General features: G+C 46.7%; 2 protein-coding genes across 3 annotated transcripts in view; one reads left to right on the top strand and one right to left on the bottom strand.

Moving 5' to 3' along the window:
• The window catches only part of CFAP57 (cilia and flagella associated protein 57), an 85,012-nt gene extending 74,443 nt beyond the window's left edge, over positions 1 to 10,569 (bottom strand). Inside the window, exons 1-5 of one of the 2 annotated variants that reach the window (XM_040469890.1) lie at positions 10,227 to 10,569; positions 9,819 to 9,995; positions 5,676 to 5,992; positions 3,775 to 4,061; positions 1,454 to 1,661 (exon numbers count right to left, since the gene is read on the bottom strand). In XM_040469890.1, coding sequence (XP_040325824.1) covers positions 1,454 to 1,661; positions 3,775 to 4,061; positions 5,676 to 5,992; positions 9,819 to 9,995; positions 10,227 to 10,569 — 1,332 coding nt within the window. Of the gene's footprint in view, positions 1 to 1,453; positions 1,662 to 3,774; positions 4,062 to 5,633; positions 5,993 to 9,818; positions 9,996 to 10,226 lie in introns of both variants that reach the window. The other variant, XM_040469889.1, reaches the window with a different exon arrangement.
• On the top strand, positions 10,523 to 18,237 carry EBNA1BP2 (EBNA1 binding protein 2). The gene is made up of 9 exons (XM_040469891.1): positions 10,523 to 10,633; positions 10,717 to 10,800; positions 11,000 to 11,169; positions 12,050 to 12,173; positions 13,429 to 13,518; positions 15,196 to 15,271; positions 15,503 to 15,596; positions 17,489 to 17,651; positions 17,787 to 18,237. Exons 1-9 carry the CDS (start codon positions 10,568 to 10,570, stop codon positions 17,835 to 17,837), a joined length of 918 nt encoding a protein of 305 aa, XP_040325825.1. The 5' UTR covers positions 10,523 to 10,567; the 3' UTR covers positions 17,838 to 18,237.
• The last annotated feature ends 525 nt before the right edge of the window (positions 18,238 to 18,762 follow it).

Raw genomic sequence — 18,762 nt, 5'->3', positions numbered from 1 at the left:
ATCGCGGTCCGTGAGTTCGAGCCCCGCGTCGGGCTCTGGGCTGATGGCTCGGAGCCTGGAGCCTGTTTCCGATTCTGTGTCTCCCTCTCTCTCTGCCCCTCCCCCGTTCATGCTCTGTCTCTCTCTGTCCCAAAAATAAATAAACGTTGAAAAAAAAATTAAAAAAAAAAAAATTAAAATTTAAAAAAAAAAATTAAAATTAACAAAACATTTTTTTTTTAATTAAAAGTTGCCCTTGGTTCCCACTCACTTTGCTCTTACCCCCAACTTTCCTACCTGTGGCATCTTTCCCCAGACAGCCAGTCTCAAGGCCAAGGCGGCATCTCTACGAGCTCCTTACCTCTGGTCACCCACATCTACTCAGGGCAAGTTCTATAGGCTTAACCTCCGCAAAGGCTCTCTCCCTTCCCATTTTCCCTGCTATTCACTGCGGTGACTACATCTCACCATTTCTTGGCTTCAGTAGCAAAGCCTGATTCTTCATCGTGGAGATAATAACGTAATAACGGCTATCACTTATTGAGCACCAAGCATTTCACACGTGATTTACACAGGTGTTGCATCATCCTTCTGATAACCAGCAGGGCGAGGGGCTACTTTCTCAGAGAAGAAATAGAGGTTTTGCTGGATTCAGCAACTCATCTCAAGTTACTCAGCCAATAAGGGCAGAGTCAAGCCTGGCTCATTCAGAGTGCGCGTAGCTGCCTCACGCCCAGGGCCTCCGGATCTCCCGCCCCATCCCCCCGGCAGGCAGATTGCTTTTCTTAAGTGTCATGCTTCTCCGCTCAGAAACAGGCTGGCTGTGGGATTACACACACGCTCCTCGGGCTGGCATTCGAGATCTTTCAACAGCCTCAGCTCCTGGCTTTCCCTTTCAAGTGATTTCAGCTCGTCTCCACTGGGGAGCAGAGTATCTCCCAGACAAACCACCTGCTCCCCCCTCCGCAGTGCCTTTGTTCCACCTGTTCCTTCCACGTGCAACTCCTAACCTGTTCCCTCCTGTCAACTGTTACCCCTCCTCTAGGACCCCTCCTCAAAGATTGCCACCACACGCTGCCGAGAGCCTTCCTGGTTCTTCCCCAACCGCAGACGATCTCTCTCCACAGCACTTTGTATCACTTATTCCACAAACATTTACCGAATGCTTTCAAGGTGCCAGACAGTGTGTGCTTGACATTAAATATCAATATATATCCTAACACCATTTTTACGGGAACGCTAAGCTTCAAAGTGCAAATATAACTTGCCAAAGTTCTCTGCCAGAATTCAAATCCAGATCCTCCCAATGTTAACCCCTGTTCTGTCTGCTCCATCCCCAAACTTCCCTCAGGATAAATGGCTCGAGTCCCCATTTCCACTCAGCGCTACAGGCCTCTCCTTCCACCAAACTCCCTGTCAGTGCTCTGCTGCTGGACGACACGTGCCAGGAGGACCCCAGTTCTCCCCTCCTTACCCAGATTTCCCTGCTCTCCCGGTAAATATCCTTCTCTTCCACCTTCTCAAACAGGAGAACTCTCCCCGGCCCAGCGGCACAGGCGAATCCCTTTGAATAGGCTGCAATGGCGAACACCTGGGGCATGGGCAGCTGGCTGTTGTTACTGGCCATCATGACCTGCTCATAGGAAGGGACCGGGGAACTGATTGTCGGAAATTCGATCAGGCTAGAGAAAGAAAACAGCATGTAAAGTTTACAGGCAATCCCAAGGAGAGGAGTTCAGCTAGGGATGAGAATGAAGGGCTGTCCTTGGGTGCGGGAGAAATCGCCCATTACAATTCTGTTCTCCAGGCCCAAACGCCACTCTTTGCCTTGCTATACAAAGTCCAGAGAAAGACTGGAAGGTTATACATTTATTTGGTAGTCTCACCACCCTGTGTGGTCACCGTTATTGTTGTGGTTGTTGCTAGCATTATTATCCCTCTTTTGTTTAGGAAAAAGTGGCTCAGAGAGTTTTCTAGGATCACACGACTAGTAAGTGGAAGGCCTGAGATTTGAATCTTGCCTCCCTCCCTTCCTTTCTTCCACATAACAAATATTTATTGGAATTATACTGTGTCAACAACCCTATGAAACAATGGTAAGTAAGACTGACACAGTTCCTGTCCCTTGAAGCTTAGAGTCTAGGGGCAAGTGCTAAGGACCATTAGGTGGCAGCTGGGTGGGATGGAAGCAGGACTTTCTGAGGACAGTTAAGGAGAGGTGCACCCATCTGAGATGAGCAGAAGCTGAGAACTCCCAGCTGGTCTGAAGAACAAACAGGAGTATGTGGGTATGTGAGTGTGTCCAGAGGAGTGGGGTAGGTGGACCTACACATGACCAAACTCAGAAGTAAGAGTGCGCAAGATGTGTGTGGTAGACAGAGGCAGAAGCTGTTGCTCCAGATAGAAAGAAGGGTCAGAGCAGCAGGGATGGGTGGGCCAGGTTCAGGAGTCTGGGTTTTATTCTATTTTGTTTCAAGTTTATTTATTTTTGAGAGACACAGAGACAGAGCACATGAGCTGAGGACGGGCCCAGAGAGGAGGAGAGAGAGAATCCTAAGCACGAACTCACAAACCATGAGATCATGACCTGAGCCGAAACCAAGAGTTGGACACTTAACCAACTGAGCCACCCAGGTGCCCCTGGGTTTTATTCTTAGAGCACTGGACTCACTGCAGGATTAGGAACACGGCAAACTGGAGGGCAGAGGGACTTACTAGGAAGCTCTTAATAGAATCGTGAGAGAAAAAGGAGGTGTCATGGGTGTGGGGGATGGGGAGAAATGACAGACTGAAAGTTACCGAGGAAGAAGAATCTACAAAATGCCATGTGTTGAGGGCTCAGGCTCCAGAGCCAGGCAGACAGGGCTATGATCTTGGGTGAGTCACTTAACCTATTTGAGCCTCAGTGTCCTGTTCTATAAAATGGGCATGATAATATGTACTATATGGGGTAAGACTCAAGTAAGAATACACATAAAGTTGGGGCGCCTGGGTGGTGCAGTCGGTTAAGCGTCCGACTTCAGCCAGGTCACGATCTCGCGGTCCATGAGTTCGAGCCCCGCGTCAGGCTCTGGGCTGATGGCTCAGAGCCTGGAGCCTGTTTCCGATTCTGTGTCTCCCTCTCTCTCTGCCCCTTCCCCGTTCATGCTCTGTCTCTCTCTGTCCCAAAAATAAATAAACGTTGAAAAAAAAAAATTAAAAAAAAAAAAAAGAATACACATAAAGTGCTTGAAGCAGAGTCTAGTGATACAACGGTATATTTCAATACGTGTGAGAGATGACCATTATTGCCTGAAGTAGAGGTAAAATTGACCTGAGCCCCCACTTTACCTCATATTCTTTTGTCATATTTACACCAATAACACTTCCCTGAGCTTCTTTGTTGGTCTGCTGGCTCCTTCCAAACTGCAAAGTCTTTGAGGACACGTGTCCCCAGCATCTAGCAAGGTGCCCTGCACACGGCAAGAGCTCGGTGGCCATTTATGTAATTGAATCAATAAATTAGGCAGCCATTAGAAAATACATTTTAAAAGATCTGGAGTTTTGAAGACTAGTCGTGCTGAAAGGCTTATAAAATGCATGTAAACAAAAGAACTGTATGTAGGCTGTGGTCACAACTGTCCAATTTGTGCTTGAATATAGATGAACATGCGAAAGGCAGAGGGAAAATGAAAAGAGTTGACTTGAAGGTGGAGGGGTTCTGAGTGACTTTTAAAGAATCCCGTTTTTGGCACAACGCTATTGGTATGATGAACATATTTTCACAAGAGCACCAGCCCAGAGGGGCGCCATTACCTCTCCGATTCCCGGATCACCTCCAGGTTCCTGGTCTCGCTGGTGGGCTCCTTGACCATTATACTTGTCTCCCAGCGTTGATCTCCAGATTCAAAGAGGAAGAGCTTGCCTGTATCCGTGCCGACAATGATCTTGTCTTCAGACACCCACGTGTGGGCTAGATAGTTTTGGGGTTCTCCCCTCTGAAAATTGGTTTGCTTCAGGGTGCCCTCGGCAAAGCGGAGAAGCTTAAACATCCCATTGCCAGTGACACAGACCTGAGTGTTATCCTGGGGATTGAAGCTCACCTGCAAAATGTAAAAGGATAAAAGAAAACTACTTATAAAACTAATCTTGGTGGAATTACTTCTCATTTTACTAATGAATACTTGTTTCAGGTAGCTCAGAGTATCCTTTAAACATCACTAGGGCATGATAAATTTTGATAGCACATTTGATAGGAGCACAGATTCATTGTGTTTGTGGGGCCCATGCATCTTAAACCAGGAAACCTACAAAAATCATTTTACAAAGGCCAAAAAGAGGATAAGTGGTTCTTGACAACAGCTAAACTCTGGGCCAACAAAGTGACATGAAGACTCAGCTGGAAACGCAGAAAAAGGAGGATCTGGTGGGTCCAGGGGAAAGGGAGTCTCCTACCAACTGGGAGGTACAGTAAGGGCAGTCAACTTACACCCCTACTAGATGGTGAGCAACTGACGGGCTGTAACACCTGCATCTCTGTATTCCCGATGCGGGGTTCATAGTGGGCATCCAGCTGAATCTGTTAGGGAGGATGCGTGTACTCTGCTCTGAATAGGGATGCTGGACTCGGCTTCACCAAGGCCGAGACAAAATAATCTTCCGGCTCTCTCTGCCTCTGGGCTGATTCTGCGATCACCAAGCAACCTCTGATTACTAATTTCACCTCCCCACTTCTCTATTACTAGGGAGTAAATATACCAGATAAATAATGTGAGTGTTCTCGTAGTCACATGCTGGGTTACTCACTGGCCTCTGGTGAGAATAAGGGAGTCTGTTCCTGAGACGCTGGCTAGCTAGTATCTCTGAACATGAGCAGAGCTGAGTTCCTGCACTTGTAAAGCTGAGTACCAGATCCCAGACTGGGGTGACCACACCAAGGTAAAACCTCCCTGGGACCCACTGCCTGAGCAGTCAACCAGCCTCCTCACGGGTCCTCTTCATTTTGCCCCCAAACAACAATGGAAAATTCTGTTCCCCACGTAACTGCGATTTTGTTGACACGTTCCTCAAGACCAACCACTTCATGTCACGTTCCTGAAATCTACCCACTGCCCAGCAATGCTGTTAGGAAGAAGACAGGACCAGCAAGACAAAGTGAGTTATCAATTCATCGGCTGGGCCTGTGAAAGCAGTTCTGGGCCAGGGTAAAGAAGAGGGGTACTGGAGTCTGAGACTCCTGACCCTGCCACTCACTACCTGTGTGATACTTGGGTGGGTGACTCAACCTCTTGGAGCCTCAGTTGTTTCATCTATAAAACAAGGATAATAATTATGCAGACCATATATGGTTGTTGAGAGATTAATTTAAAAATGCATATTAAGAGGGGCGCCTGGGTGGCTCAGTCGGTTAAGCATCCAGCTCTCGGTTTGGGCTCATGTCATGATCCCGCAGTTTATGATTTTAAGCCCCGCAACAGGCTCTGCATTATCCGTTTGGAGATTCTCTCTCTCTCTCTCTCTCTCTCTCTGCCCCTTCCCCACTCATGCTTTCTCTCAAAACAAATAAATAAATTTGAAAAAAAAAAAAAAAAAGAACTTTTCAAAAAAAAATGCATGTTAAGAAACGGGCAGTGTTCCTGGCACACAGAAAGCATTCAATAAAAGACGGCTCTTACTAGTTTTAAAACTTGCACGATACTTGTTATGTTGGGAGGTACCTGGTAGACAGCATTGTTCTGAGAGTCGGTTCTAATAATAGCCATTACTTTCTGTTTTTCCCACAGCCAATAGACAAGGTTTGACTCCGGAGGTGATGTCTGAGTCAACAGGTATTTGGAGTCTGGAGAAAAAGCCATGCTAATAAATCTCTGAACGGGGAAGTCAAAATTATTAAGGATTTTGCGCTTCCGGCAAGGGATGGATGACAGTTCGTAAATGGTGATGACAGGTTTTTCTTGCACGATCTCGGAGATGGCGAGGTATCGCCGATTGGGACTGATGGACAAGGCCAGCATGCCCTGACTCTTGTCTGAGCCTGTGAACAGAGGTAAAGGGGGATAATGAGGGCAGATCATGCTTTCACCGTGACTCGACATGTACCGGGCACAGTGGTGGCAAGGTTGACACACGGGAGAAAAGGCACAGAAACAGGTAACTGTCAATCCCTGCAGTCCCTTGGCCCTGCCATATCCGGGGTATTAGGAAAATGGCTAGGACGGGTACCTCGCAGAGGCTGAGGTAGGAGGAGAAGTCAAGGAACGATGCCAGAGGGAGGACAGGTGGGATAGAGTGCAGGGTGGGGCAGGTGGCAGGAAGAGCAGAGGTGTGCATGTGAAAAAGGGTACGGTGTGGCTGGGGCATCGCACATGAGCCCGGGGAAACCACAGATGGGTGTAGACGGGTGGAAGAGGGTGGGCCTCCATGCCCTGAGCAGCCAGCAGGCAGCGCCCCTCTATTTTCGAGGCTGAGACACCAACTGCTGGGGGCCCCAGGCTGTCTCACAGTTAGGTCATCTGTGTGGATCTGGCCAGTCTGCTGGACTGGCTTTACCGTAAAGCTTGTGTTCTCTCGAAAACCAGAGACGGATGCATTCTACCCCGACTTTTCCTGGAATGTGTCAGTGGTACCTGGAGATAGAGCAGTCATCTTGCAACCATGAGGTAACAAGCACGAGAATAAAAGTTGTGGTCTAGAAAGCAAAGGCTGAGGCAAAGATGAAGGGGCAAGAACTTTATTTGGGAGAAGAAATCAGGCCCACATTATGATTTTCGTGGGTCCCTTCTTCCATTAACAGTAAAAATTAATAAAGTGGTTTAAAAAATAAGCTGGTAAAAATTATATCTTACGACTGCATTAGTATAAAGAATATAATCCAGACTGGACTTAGTATTATTATACTCATTTTCTTGGGTCTCTAAAAGTATCATGGGCCCTGGGCTCTGTGCCTACTGTGCCTTGTGCAAAAGTCCGCCCTGATTCAAGCCCAGGGCAGGGACGGTGAACAAGGCAGCGGAGAAGTGCTAGAAAGTGATGCCCTGGGCCCTGTGCTGTGTTTCCCAGCAAGCTGAAGGGAGTCTGTCCAGCAGCAGGACCTCTGTGGAAGGGCTTCAGGAAGTGACCGTGCCTTGGAAAAGACCCTAGGTTTGGGGTCGCTGGAGACCTTGCATGAGAACTTGGAGTTTATCACAGAGGCAAATGAAAAGCCACGAGAGTTTGGAGTGTATCACAGAGGCAAATGAAAAGCCACAGAGGAATTTTTGGAAGGGTCAGACGCATGTTGTAGAAAAATCCCTCTGGCAACTGTGTGGAAGACAGACCTTGAGGGAAGGAAACCAGTGGGCAGATAATTTCAAAAGCAGGATGGCAGTGACAGGCGGTATGAAGGCTGGAATAGGGAGATGAGAGAGATGCCAAGTAGGACCCAGTGGCTGCCTGGGTGAGGCAGGGGAAGGAGAGAAACAAGCAATGATTGACGTCTGGTGACTGGGAGTAGGGGTGACAGCTGGGAAGGGACATAGGCCGAGGGAGTTAGGGGTCATGGCGAAGAGTATGTCCATTGTTTTTTATGGAAAACAGCCCATCCAAAGGTTTTATTTTTACTCATGTTTATTTGGTTCTAGTTTTTACTGATTTCATTTTTTTTTTTTTTTTTTTTTACACTAAAGTCTTTACTTCATCTCGGGGCATGAAGTAAGGACTTAGATTGATTCCTGTTTCCCAAATACCTAACTAGTTGTCCCAGCACAGATTCCTCCTAATGCTACCTTTATGATATATTCAATTCATTTACATATCTACGTATATATAACTGGGTTTTGGGGATATTTATACCAGCACTACATTATTTTTGTAATTGTAGCTTTATCATGCATTTGACAATCTGGCCAGGTAGGGTCTTAAGGAAGAGAGGGAAGAAAAGGAAATGACAAATTCAGTTCTGGATATATTGTGTGTGAGGTGCATACTGTGGGACATTTAGGTAGAGAGATTTAGTGGACAACTGGATATGATTCTAAGGCTCGGAGGAGAGGTTGGGACTGAAAATGCAGACGTGAGGTAAGAGTCACCGTGGGAAGTTGAAACTGGGGGCATAGGTGAGATTGCCTGGGGGAGGAAAAGGAAAACTTCTCCCTCTTTCCTTTTGTGCTTTCGTGCCTGGGCTGTAGCTGGCATAGCATCTATCCTGGTCATTTCCAAGTCCTGCTCCTTTGAAAACACACCTGTCTCCATGGCAATACTGAGAGCTTCTAGAGAGCACAGGCCGTGGTTTTCTTTATCCATTCACTCATGCAATCCACTCATTCAATCACCAGTGACTGGCACCAAATGGGTGCTTAATATATGTTGGCTGATTGCAGAGTTTGTAAAATGCCTTTGCACACCTAGTTGATGACGGCCACCTCCTTGAAACAAGTTCACCTCGTGCATGAGTCTTGTCCTATCTTTTGGTTCTTTTTTTTTATTATATTTTTTTAAAATCGTTATTTATTTTTGAAAGAGAGAGACAGAGTGTGAGCAGGGAAGGAGCAGAGAGAGAGGGAGACACAGAGTCCGAAGCAGGCTCCAGGCTCTGAGCTGTCAGCACAGAGCCTGACGCGGGACTTGAACTCACGAACCGTGAGATCATGACCTGAGCCGAAGTCGGACAATTAACCAACTGAGCCACCCAGGCACCCCATACTGTAGCAGGATTCTTGCACAGAGAGTCGTGACACCGAGGCTTCTCTTTCCATAAGGAAAAAACAAAAATCTTTCCATAAGGAAAATTACCCGGTAATTTTAGTCCTGGCCATGTGCCCTGGAGAACCCACACAAGTGGATGAGCATACATACATGCAAGAAACTTTACAGCAGGATGCTTTGTAAAGCAAAAAACTGTTGTTTCCCAAATGTCCATCCACACTAGAATGGATAAATATATTTGGGGCATTCCATTCATATGATGGAACACCATATAGCAATAAAACAACTCAGTTCATATATATTAAGACATATGAGTCTCAAAAGCATGATGTCAAACAAAAGAAGGTCTTGGCATACGTATAACCATGATTAAACTTAAAAAACTTGGTAAATAGCAAAAACAAAGATCTATTTTCTATAAGGCCACACATATATATGGTAAAAGTATATAAAGAAATAAGGGAGTAATTACAATATCCAGGATGGGGTGTGGGTATGCGTGGTGAGAACGAAATCAGGGAGAAACACTGGAGCTGGCAATGTTCTATTTCCTACCCTGCGTGGTGCGTTCATGGACCTTCGCTTTATTATAGTTCTTTAGATATTAGATATATGCAGTGAACACTATTTTGTAGGCATGTGTCAAGATCAAACATTTTGAATGCAATAAAGACTGGAAAAAGAGTGACTGAGTTGTGGAAATCAGGTATAACATTAACAGGACCAGTGTGAACAAACACAAATGTAACATTATGCAAATGGTTATTTGTGATTTGCGATTAAACCTCCAGGGCCTTCATCATACACAGTTCCAAAACGTGATGTAATGAAGGTACCGAACTCTGGAAAGCTGTGCTAAACAACTCAAAAAGTGGCCCTGGAGATGACAAAGACAATGATATTGCAGAGGCATGAAAAGAGACTCTAAAATAAATTTTTTTTCCATTAAAGCAGTGGGGAAAAAAGTACTTTTAAATTAACATCATTTTACATGTGATTTTAACGATGTATGTGTGGTTACTCTGTTAATGCAGGTGGACGTGTACTCCTTCTACCTTTATAAAACTATACGTATATTTAAGTTGGCCAAAATACTTAACTTTCTATAGTCTTGTCGGGATTATGGGGTTATATTTGGCACGGTCAAACGCATGCGTAGGGATGGAAAGGTTTTTTACCTGGAATGAATTTTTGCCACTTCTGATCCACATTGTACTTCACACAGTGATTTCCTGAAGGAAATATAATGATTTGTTCATCGAAGAAAAAGATATTGTTGGCTACGTGGGATCGAAGACCAAAAACATGCAGCGACTGAGCCACCACGGTCGACATGGTATCCGGCAAAGAGTTTGCTGAACAAGGAGCACAGCGGTGAGCTTGGAGGCGCGCGTCGCCCCGCCCCGCCCCGCCCCACCCCGCCCCGAGCACGCCCCTGGCCCCGCCCCCAGAGCCTTCCTCCGTTTCCGCCCCCCCCCCCCAGCGGCCCCCACACCCCCTTCCGCCGCGGCAGCTGTTTCTCCCCTTTCCTTCGCTGCCTCGAGGCTTCTTGCTTCTCCAGAGGACCCCCAACTACGCGCTCACACCTTTGGCGTCTTCTCTTTGGGTCACCAGACCACGCGTGTATCCAGGAGTAGAACCCCTATGGGTCCCGAGCAACCCGGCTCTTTCGGACGCCGGAGCGGTTCCTATAGCAACGGCAAACCGGAAGTGTGGGTATGCGGCCGGAAGCGGAAGTCCCGGTGGGAAGGTTCTGCCGAGGCACCCGGCAGTCGGCGTCGGTGGGGCTCGGGTCCACGTGGGGCCGCGGCGTGCGAGCAGGGGGAGGGGGGCAGGCAGCAGCAGCGAGAGGCGCCCCTTTCCGGCCGCGCGGGCCTCAGGCCACCCGGCTCCCTCGACTAGAGCGGACGTGCACGCTCGCTGCGACATGGACACCCCCCCGCTGTCAGGTTCGGACTCGGATTCTGATGATTCTCTGGTCACCGACAGGGAGGTAGGTGTCGGCCGGGCTCGCGGGGCTGGGCGCGGGAGAGGGTCCTCATACCCCCGGTGCTGACTGCCGATTGTACCCTGCAGTTGCAGGATGCGTTTTCCAGAGGGCTCCTGAAGCCAGGCCTCAATGTGGTGCTAGAGGGGCCGAAGAAAGCTGTGAACGACGTGGTGAGCTCGGGCGCCTGGTCGGGGGGTCCTAGAACACGGGATGCTCCCAAGGCACAGTTGTGCTTGGCGGACTGAGTTCTTGTCCCGGGGAAGACGCAGCCTGGGCATTGTCAGGAGGTCCGGATGTTGGGGTTTATTTAGTGCTTTGTCCGTTGGCCTGTGTCCTTCATACAGGCTCAGTGTCTGATGAATTTCCTAGAGTGGCCTGAAGCAGTGTTTGGCTGAATTCAAGCGGGATCTGGAATGGGTTGAAAGGCTTGATGTGACCCTGGGTCCCGTGCCGGAAATCAGTGGACCTCAGTCAACCCCTCAGAACAAGGATCAGAAAGCCTTTGATCCGGAAGATGACTTCCAGCGGGAGATGAGTTTGTATGTTTGTTTTCAAGTGTGGGAGAAGGCGGGGGGGGGGGGCCCCCCCCCCCTGTTCGAGAACGGGGGGCGGTGGGAGAAGCAGTGAGCCTGCAGTCCTCAGAAATTGTCATAAGCCTGAGAGTGAGTAGGAAGGCTTCTTTTTTTACTAAAAAGCTCTAGAAGATTGTTCCTGGTTGAGAAAAGAGCCCTTTGGTCCACCGGTTATAATCCAAAGTCTAATTTATTTTATTTTTAAATTTTATTTTGAGGTATTCAGTTTTAAAGTTTTTTGTGTGTTTTCAGTTAAACAGAAACTTGCCTCAGAAGGTTCTTACATGACCTTTTTGAAGGACTACATAAGAATTCATGATTGGTATTAGTTTTTTTTTTTAATGTTTTTATTTATTTTTGAGACAGAGAGAGACAGAGCATGAGCAGGGGAGGGGCAGAGAGAGGGCTCGGAGACGCAGAATCCCAAGCGGGCTCCAGGCCCTGAGCACAGAGCCCGACGCAGGGCTCAAACTCACAGAGTGTGAGATCATGACCTGAGCTGAAGTCGGACGCTCAACTGACTGAGCCACCCAGGTGCCCCAGTTGGTATTAGTTTTTAAGTTAAGGGGTACTTTTAGTGTAGTCACTGTCTTAAACTAATTTATTTTTAGCAGAACTCCCCTTCCTCTTTAAAGAGTATACAGTTAAATCTCTCCTAGATACCAAGTTAATGAAGCTTTATTACATTTTCATTAGTGTGTGTGTGTTCTTGCTGGTGGAGGTCAGATGTTGAGCATTTTTCTGCCCCTGGATAACTCCAAGGTCATCCTCGATGGATAAGGCAAGTGAGAGGGAGTGGAAGGTCTCTCTCCCTTCGCTTATTTCACATTTTGTCCTACGTCCTCAGCTACCGGCAAGCCCAGGCCGCTGTGCTTTCCATATTACCCCGGCTCCATCAGCTCAAAGTCCCTACCAAGAGGCCCACTGACTATTTTGCAGAGATGGCCAAGTCTGATCAGCAGATGCAGAAGGTAAGAAACAAAGGTTTTCTCTGGAAAGCCAAGGCTTTATACTTAAGTGTAGTCAGCTGGCTTATCTCCTGTAATTTAAAAAAGACTAAGCCCACAGTGTTGCTGGGTGGTTCAGTGGGTTAAGTGTCTGACTCTTGATTTCGGCTCAGGTCATGATCTTACAGTTCTGAGTTTAAGCCCTGGGTTGACTGCTTGGGATTCTCTCTCTCCCTCCCTCTCTTGGAGATTCTCTTCCCCTCTCTCTCAAAATAAATAAATGAGCTTTAGAAGAAAATAAAAAGAACTAAGCCCAATAATAGGGAATTGGTTGTCAGAGGACAGTTATCGTCTTGATTGCCTACTTCAGACTCATGCCAGTCACCACCAGTTAGATAAATAGAAGGATGATTTTTTTCCTAGTTTAAGGGTAGGAGAAGTACTGTAAGAACTGTGGTCCCGAGATCAAGATGGCCTTTTGCATTTCTTAGCTGGCGTGGTCATGGCATGGCATATAGAGAAAACACACTTCTTGTCCAGCCATTGCCAAGGGGCGGTGCTCTAACTTGTAAACAATTATTTTTCTCTGGGCATCAGTTTTCTGTAAGATGAGGGATTAACATATAGCTCAGATGTAGTATAATTTAGGGTTACATAGAACTTGATCCTCATTTAACTCTGGGAGGAAGAGAATTGTCAAAATTTAATCCCAAGATATATTCCGATAGTCCTATTAGGTCTCCAGCTGGATTTTAGGGAGCTCTTGTTTCAGTGGTACTTGGGGAAGCTAATCTAGAGACGAGCTCGGACACCCCTCTGTACACTCACACTGACACGTGCTTACCCCTTGACTGAAATCTGTGTGTCTGATGGAAAAGGCTAGGTACCTGGTACCTGCTTGAGTTTTTAATGTGCATGTGGTGTATCGGAGAAGGGGACTGAGGCTCTATGCTGGTTTGACCTTAGTCTGCAGACAGTTGGGTTGGGGAAAAGTTGGTTTCTCCTGGGAGAATGGCAAGCAGGCAGTTTTGCATAGCAGAACAAACAACACACTGGGAGTGGGGAGGTCACTTTTCAGGTCCACCATGGATACTTTTGGTATCTTGGACAAAGTGCTCAACCTCTGGGCCTCTTGTCCTCATGTATGAAACAGGACTTACAAGATTCCTTTGAGCTCCAGTTTGCAGAACCAGGAAGACGTGCTCCCTGCTCCAGCACACCCTACGTGGTGGTCAGCCCAGATTCACTTAACATGAGCTGACAATATTTTGTATTTCAGATTCGGCAGAAGCTGCAGGCTAAACAGGCCGCCATGGAAAAGTCTGAAAAGGCTAAGCAACTGCGAGCGCTTAGGAAATACGGGAAGAAGGTAAGAAGGAAGATGTGGGCGCACGGGATGAGGCTGAGTGTTTGTCAGGCTGGGGTGACTGGGTCAGGTCTGCTTCTGTGCCCTGTGTGTGCTCTGTCTTGTGTTTATTATCTCACCGTGGGGAGTCTGTGCTCGTATCCACGAGCACAATCTTCCGTTGACACCAGGGTCTCACCAGGGGTAGCATGGTAACTGTAGGCGATTCATTCATTCCACTGGGCCCCATTTGCTGATCTGTACAGTGAAGAGGGGAGTCCAGACCAGTGGAGTCCCAACCTGACCACAGCAAAATCACCTGCGGAGGTTTTTCAAAACAGATTTCTGGGCTTCAGAATGTCTGGGAATCCGGGTGTTTTTTCTTCCCTTCCCCGTCACGCCCCAGCTTCTCAGATGATTCTGAAATGCATCCTGCTTTGAGAATCACTGGCCTAGATGATGTGAAGTCCTTGAAAGAACCATATTATTGTGATCCAACTGAGAGGGAAAAATGGCACCCGTGTGCTTGAACTATGAACGTCTGAGTTCTAACATGAAAAAAACCTCAGGTAAAAAAGGGCAGGCATACCATGAAACTCTTTGGTTTTTCTTTGTTATTTCATGGTTATTTAGGAAACACGATGACAGGAATTGAAGTCAGGGTTGTGGGAAGAAGGGAGTGTGAGGAGGGTCAGCAGAAGTGTTCGGACCTTGTCCGCGTTTTGGACATAAATGCTTGTGATCAGGGTGCCGAGCTGCTGTCCACATTGGGAGTCACTTCACTGCCGGATCCTCAGCAGAGTAAGAGTAGATGAGTGTCCTGTCCCGTGCGGAAGGGCAGCTGCGTATTTACTGGATTGATCTGGTGGTCGATGGCCGAGGCCAGCTCAAAGACGTGGGCATTTGGTGTAACAATCTAATTTGTCAGAGCCAAAGAAAACGTCACTGGGGCCTGTTAGCTCACCGTTGCTAACTTGAAGAAACCTCATAGCAGCGATTCTCAACTGGGGATAATTTTGCTTACCAGGCAACATCCGACAACATCTGGAGACGTTTTTAGTGTCACATCTCCATGGGGAGTGTGCTACTGGCATCTAGTGGGCGGAGGGCAGGGAGGCTGCTAAAGATCCCACAGTGCGCTGGGCAGGCTGTCCACCCCCCACCCCGGAGTGATTCCTGTTCGAGCTATCAGTAGTATGGAGATTGAGAAACCCTGCCTTTGAGTATTGGCATCTTCTTTTGTCCTTACAGCCTTTTTTATGTTTTTTTGGGAGATTGATTGTTTCTGTTGGTACTTTCATGCCTCATAACGGAGTGGGTTTGACACTTAATCTGCTCACATATAACGAACGGAGAGAATTGGGTGTAGACCTAGACGTGATTTGCTGTGATTTTGTGGGCAGGATGGTGGAATGGGGTAAGAGTGCAGACTGCCTGGGTGTGAATTCAGCTGCGTACTTTCCCACTGTGTGACTCGGGCAAGCTGCTTAACTTCTCTGTGCTTCAGTTTCAGGGGTGGTAGGGATTTCTACTTCACTGGGTGGTTGGGAAGATAAAGTAAGAATATGCTTAGAGCCTTAGCATAGTTCTGGCACACGTAAATGTGCGGTGGCGGTGTTAGCACGTCGTTGTTACCGAAAGCATGTAGGCGCTTACAGCGATGGTCTGGAGTGGGTATGACGGCCCTGTGTTCATGTCCAGGTGCAAACAGAGGTTCTTCAGAAGAGGCAGCGAGAGAAAACACATATGATGAACGCCATTAAGAAATATCAGAAAGGTCAGTGTATCTCTGTCCTAAGGATATAGGGAGCAGGGGTAGCTGCTAATTTGAACACATACTGCTCTGGAGCCTTGATTGATTTGCAGCCATAGGGCCTAAGGTTTGGGGACGGTGTGGGGAACAAGATGTATCTCTTAAAGTTAATTTAGCAAACAACCTTCTTTCGAAGCTCAAGCTCTTCTTAAAATGAATGTGTCAGTGCTGATCAAAGTACCTCTTCCCTCCCAGGCTTTTCTGATAAACTGGATTTCCTTGAGGGGGATCAGAAAGCTGCTGCACGGAAAACAAAGGAAGGAGCCAAAGGCCAACAGATGAAGAAGGGGTATGAAGGGTTTTTGTTTAGTTTTGTGATGGGTGCTGGGCAAGCGAGTCGCGGGCACGGCAGCGAGTTCCACAGGAGTGGCCTCGAGTTGAGAGAGCACAGTGCTGCCTGTGGCCGGGGCTTACCGGCCCATGTGATGGGTCCTTTTAGCCGTATCAGTCTCGGGAGATTAAAGTAGGGTGGTTTAGGGGGCACCTGGCTGGCACAGTCAGTAGAGCATTGGACTCTTGACCTGGGGGTCATGAGTTCAAGCCCCACATTGGGTGTAGAGCTTGCTTTAAAAAATTAATTAACTAAAAACCAAAAAAACTAAAGTAGGGTGATTTAAGGATTTGGGACATTTTAAGTGGATGCTCAGTAAAAGTTGCTCACGGCGTAGACCGAAGGTTCAGGTGCAGAGCCTGCCACTTTGGGCAGCTTTGAGCAAGTTTTACTTGACCTTTCTGAATATTTGTTTCCTCATCTATGAAAATGAGAAAATCGTATGCACCTCATACCATTTTGCAGATTAAAAGGGTTAATGGCAAAGATAATTATTTTCTTCTTAGTTCACCTTTATGCATCCCTGGACCCCAGGCCTGGGGGAAATGATAATTTCTGTAGAATATATGAATGCTGTGATCAAGGCATTTGAGGGAGTAGTGTGGAAGCACATTTTAGAAATAGCTGACCTGGTCTGGTGATGAGGGCGTGAGGATGGCTCCCTGGAGGAGGGTGCCACCTGAGCTTAGTCTGAAGGATGAGTAAGAACCAGGAGAATAGGAGAGACCCTGGTTTTGGCAAGAAGGAAGAACACGAGAGAGTGAAAGCATAGAGGTGAGAACAGCAGTTTGTGTATGAGGGAAGAGCAAGCATTTGGGGCCACTGGGAGTGCGGTGTGGGGCAAGGAGGGGTGAATTGTAGCTGGAGGGGGCCCTGGGCCAAGTCACAGAGACAGTGTTTGCCTTGTTGAGAAACTTGGGTTTTATCCAGTAGGCACTGGGGAGACATTGAGGGCTTTACTCAAAATTATGAGTAGGTCATATTCATGTTTTTGAAAAATTAAGTGTACTCGTATAAAGGATGGACTTGAGGGGGGCAGGATAATTGATTAGGGGGCTATTACAAAAGTCCAGAGAGCAATGATAATGACCCAAAAGGGGTAACGGGGGCAGAGAAGAGAAAACCGATTGAAGAAATATTCAAGAAGTTAAACTAGCAGCACTCAGTAATTGTGTTGGGTGTAGAGAGTGAAAGAAGGAATAATCAAGGCTGGCTCCCAGGTTTCTAGCCTGGTGGCTGAAAAGATGTAGTTCCACCAGCCTCAAGTCACTGCCTTTTTTTTTTTTTAAGTAGGCTCCACACCCAACGTGGGGCTCGAACGAATAACCCAGAGATGAAGGGTCGCATGCTTTACTGACTGAGCCAACCAGGTGCCCCACCAAGTCATTGCCTATATACAGGAGGCGAAACCAGTCTAGGAAGGGAGATGGCATGTGATTTTGGGTATGTTGAATTTGAGATTTCCTGCAGGAAGACCAGTTTTAAAATTTATTATATTTGAATGTTAATTGCATGTACTATACTTGAAGGGAATAGAAACAACTGAGGATGATCTAGCAAAAATTAGTTAAAATAGAAAACTCTTCAGAGAGAAGAGGTGAGCCACAAAATGTATGTGAAACCTTTCCTGGTTCTTGCTTTGTTTTCTTGCTCTAATGGTTAACACTATAAGTAGATGAGCTTGCCTGGGGGATTTTTAGAGTAAGAAAGTAGGGCCAATGATAAGATTCTGGGTAACAGTAGTATCTAAAGAGATTTTGCTTAGACAGGAAACTAGGGGTAGTCGTAGGCCGTAAGACTCATCAGGATTTGCAGTGCTGTGGGTGACCTGTAAGCCGGCATTTTTCCAGGCCCAATGCTAAGCGACGCTATAAAAACCAGAAGTTTGGTTTTGGTGGAAAGAAGAAAGGCTCCAAGTGGAACACTCGTGAGAGCTACGATGATGTATCCAGCTTCCGGGCCAAGACAGCTCATGGCAAGGGCTTGAAGAGGCCTGGAAAGAAAGGATCAAATGTAAGTGAGCCAAGGGGTCACATGAGGGGCTGGATCACCTCCTCTCCCATCCCACACCTACCCGCTCCCTTCCTTTCCCTGGGGCAGAAGATCAAGCTGCTGTGTGACCACATGCGGTATTTTCTTGTTCCATAGAAGAGACCTGGAAAACGAACAAGAGAGAAAATGAAGAGCAGAACACGCTAAGCAGCATCTTTGTATATGAGGAACCAAGAGAAAGGGATGCAGACTTGGGATTTCACAATACAGTTGGATCATCTTTTGGTTTCTTTTTGTAAAAAATTCTTTCATAAACTAAAAAATTTTCAAAGAAACACATCCTCTTGGTTAAAAACTCAGGACTAAAGGATTGAGAAGTTACTTTTATGTATTAAGATTGCTGTTTATTGATGATAATTTAGACTTTGAGCCCAGATTCCCTTCCTTTTATGATAATTGGAGATTTAATGTATACCTTCCTCATCCTTCCAGGTAATTGTATCATGGGTTTAGATAAATCAAGAATCAGTGTTTATACATTATGATTGTTAAAATACCAATCACTGTCAAACTAGTTGTACTCTGATAAAATTTCCTTTGTGATACAGCTTTTGGGTTTTCCTTGAGTTGATTATCACCCTTATTTTCCTGTGTGCCTAATTTTCCTTGTATATCTTTATTTTTCCTTAGACCTATGTCATTTTAACCAGCTTATACTTTTCTGCTCCAACCTAGATCTGTCATGCAGCTGTCACCTTGTGTCTTCTATACCATCTACATCATAGCTATATCTTAGCTTATGCCTTCCTTTGGTGTGTACCATCTTCTGGTATCTTCTAAGGAAGGGGAACTTGAGAACTTCCTACATTTCTGCAGTTGCCTTTAGTTTGGCTGGTGGGTATTGTCCCGACAATGTTGTAGGCATTGCTTCTCTGTTTTGCTGCCTCCTCTCCCCACTGAGAAGTCACTGCCCTTTCCTTTCCTTCTTTCTGGAAGCTTTTCTTCACCCAACGATCTGAAATTCCATGATAACATGCCTTGGTGTGGGCTTGTTTTTACTCTAATTAGGGTATTTAGAAGGATGCAGGTTCTTCAGTTCTGGCAAATTTTATTTGATAAGTTCTCCCTATTT

The sequence above is a fragment of the Herpailurus yagouaroundi genome, unplaced genomic scaffold, assembly GCF_014898765.1.
Source record: "Herpailurus yagouaroundi ecotype Mexico unplaced genomic scaffold, PumYag 77, whole genome shotgun sequence".
Taxonomy (NCBI): Eukaryota; Metazoa; Chordata; class Mammalia; order Carnivora; family Felidae; genus Herpailurus; species Herpailurus yagouaroundi.
Note: the sequence above shows the minus strand (reverse complement) of the source record. Positions and strands in the feature narration are given on the sequence as shown.

What these genes read in the sequence shown, in the direction of transcription:
- EBNA1BP2 (XM_040469891.1), top strand. Translation starts at nt 10,568, where the DNA reads ATGGACACCCCCCCGCTGTCAGGTTCGGACTCGGATTCTGATGATTCT. An exon ending in GGCCAACAGATGAAGAAGGG is followed by an intron (nt 15,597 to 17,488) that starts GTATGAAGGGTT and finishes GCATTTTTCCAG; the next exon opens with GCCCAATGCTAAGCGACGCT. An exon ending in CTGGAAAGAAAGGATCAAAT is followed by an intron (nt 17,652 to 17,786) that starts GTAAGTGAGCCA and finishes CTTGTTCCATAG; the next exon opens with AAGAGACCTGGAAAACGAAC.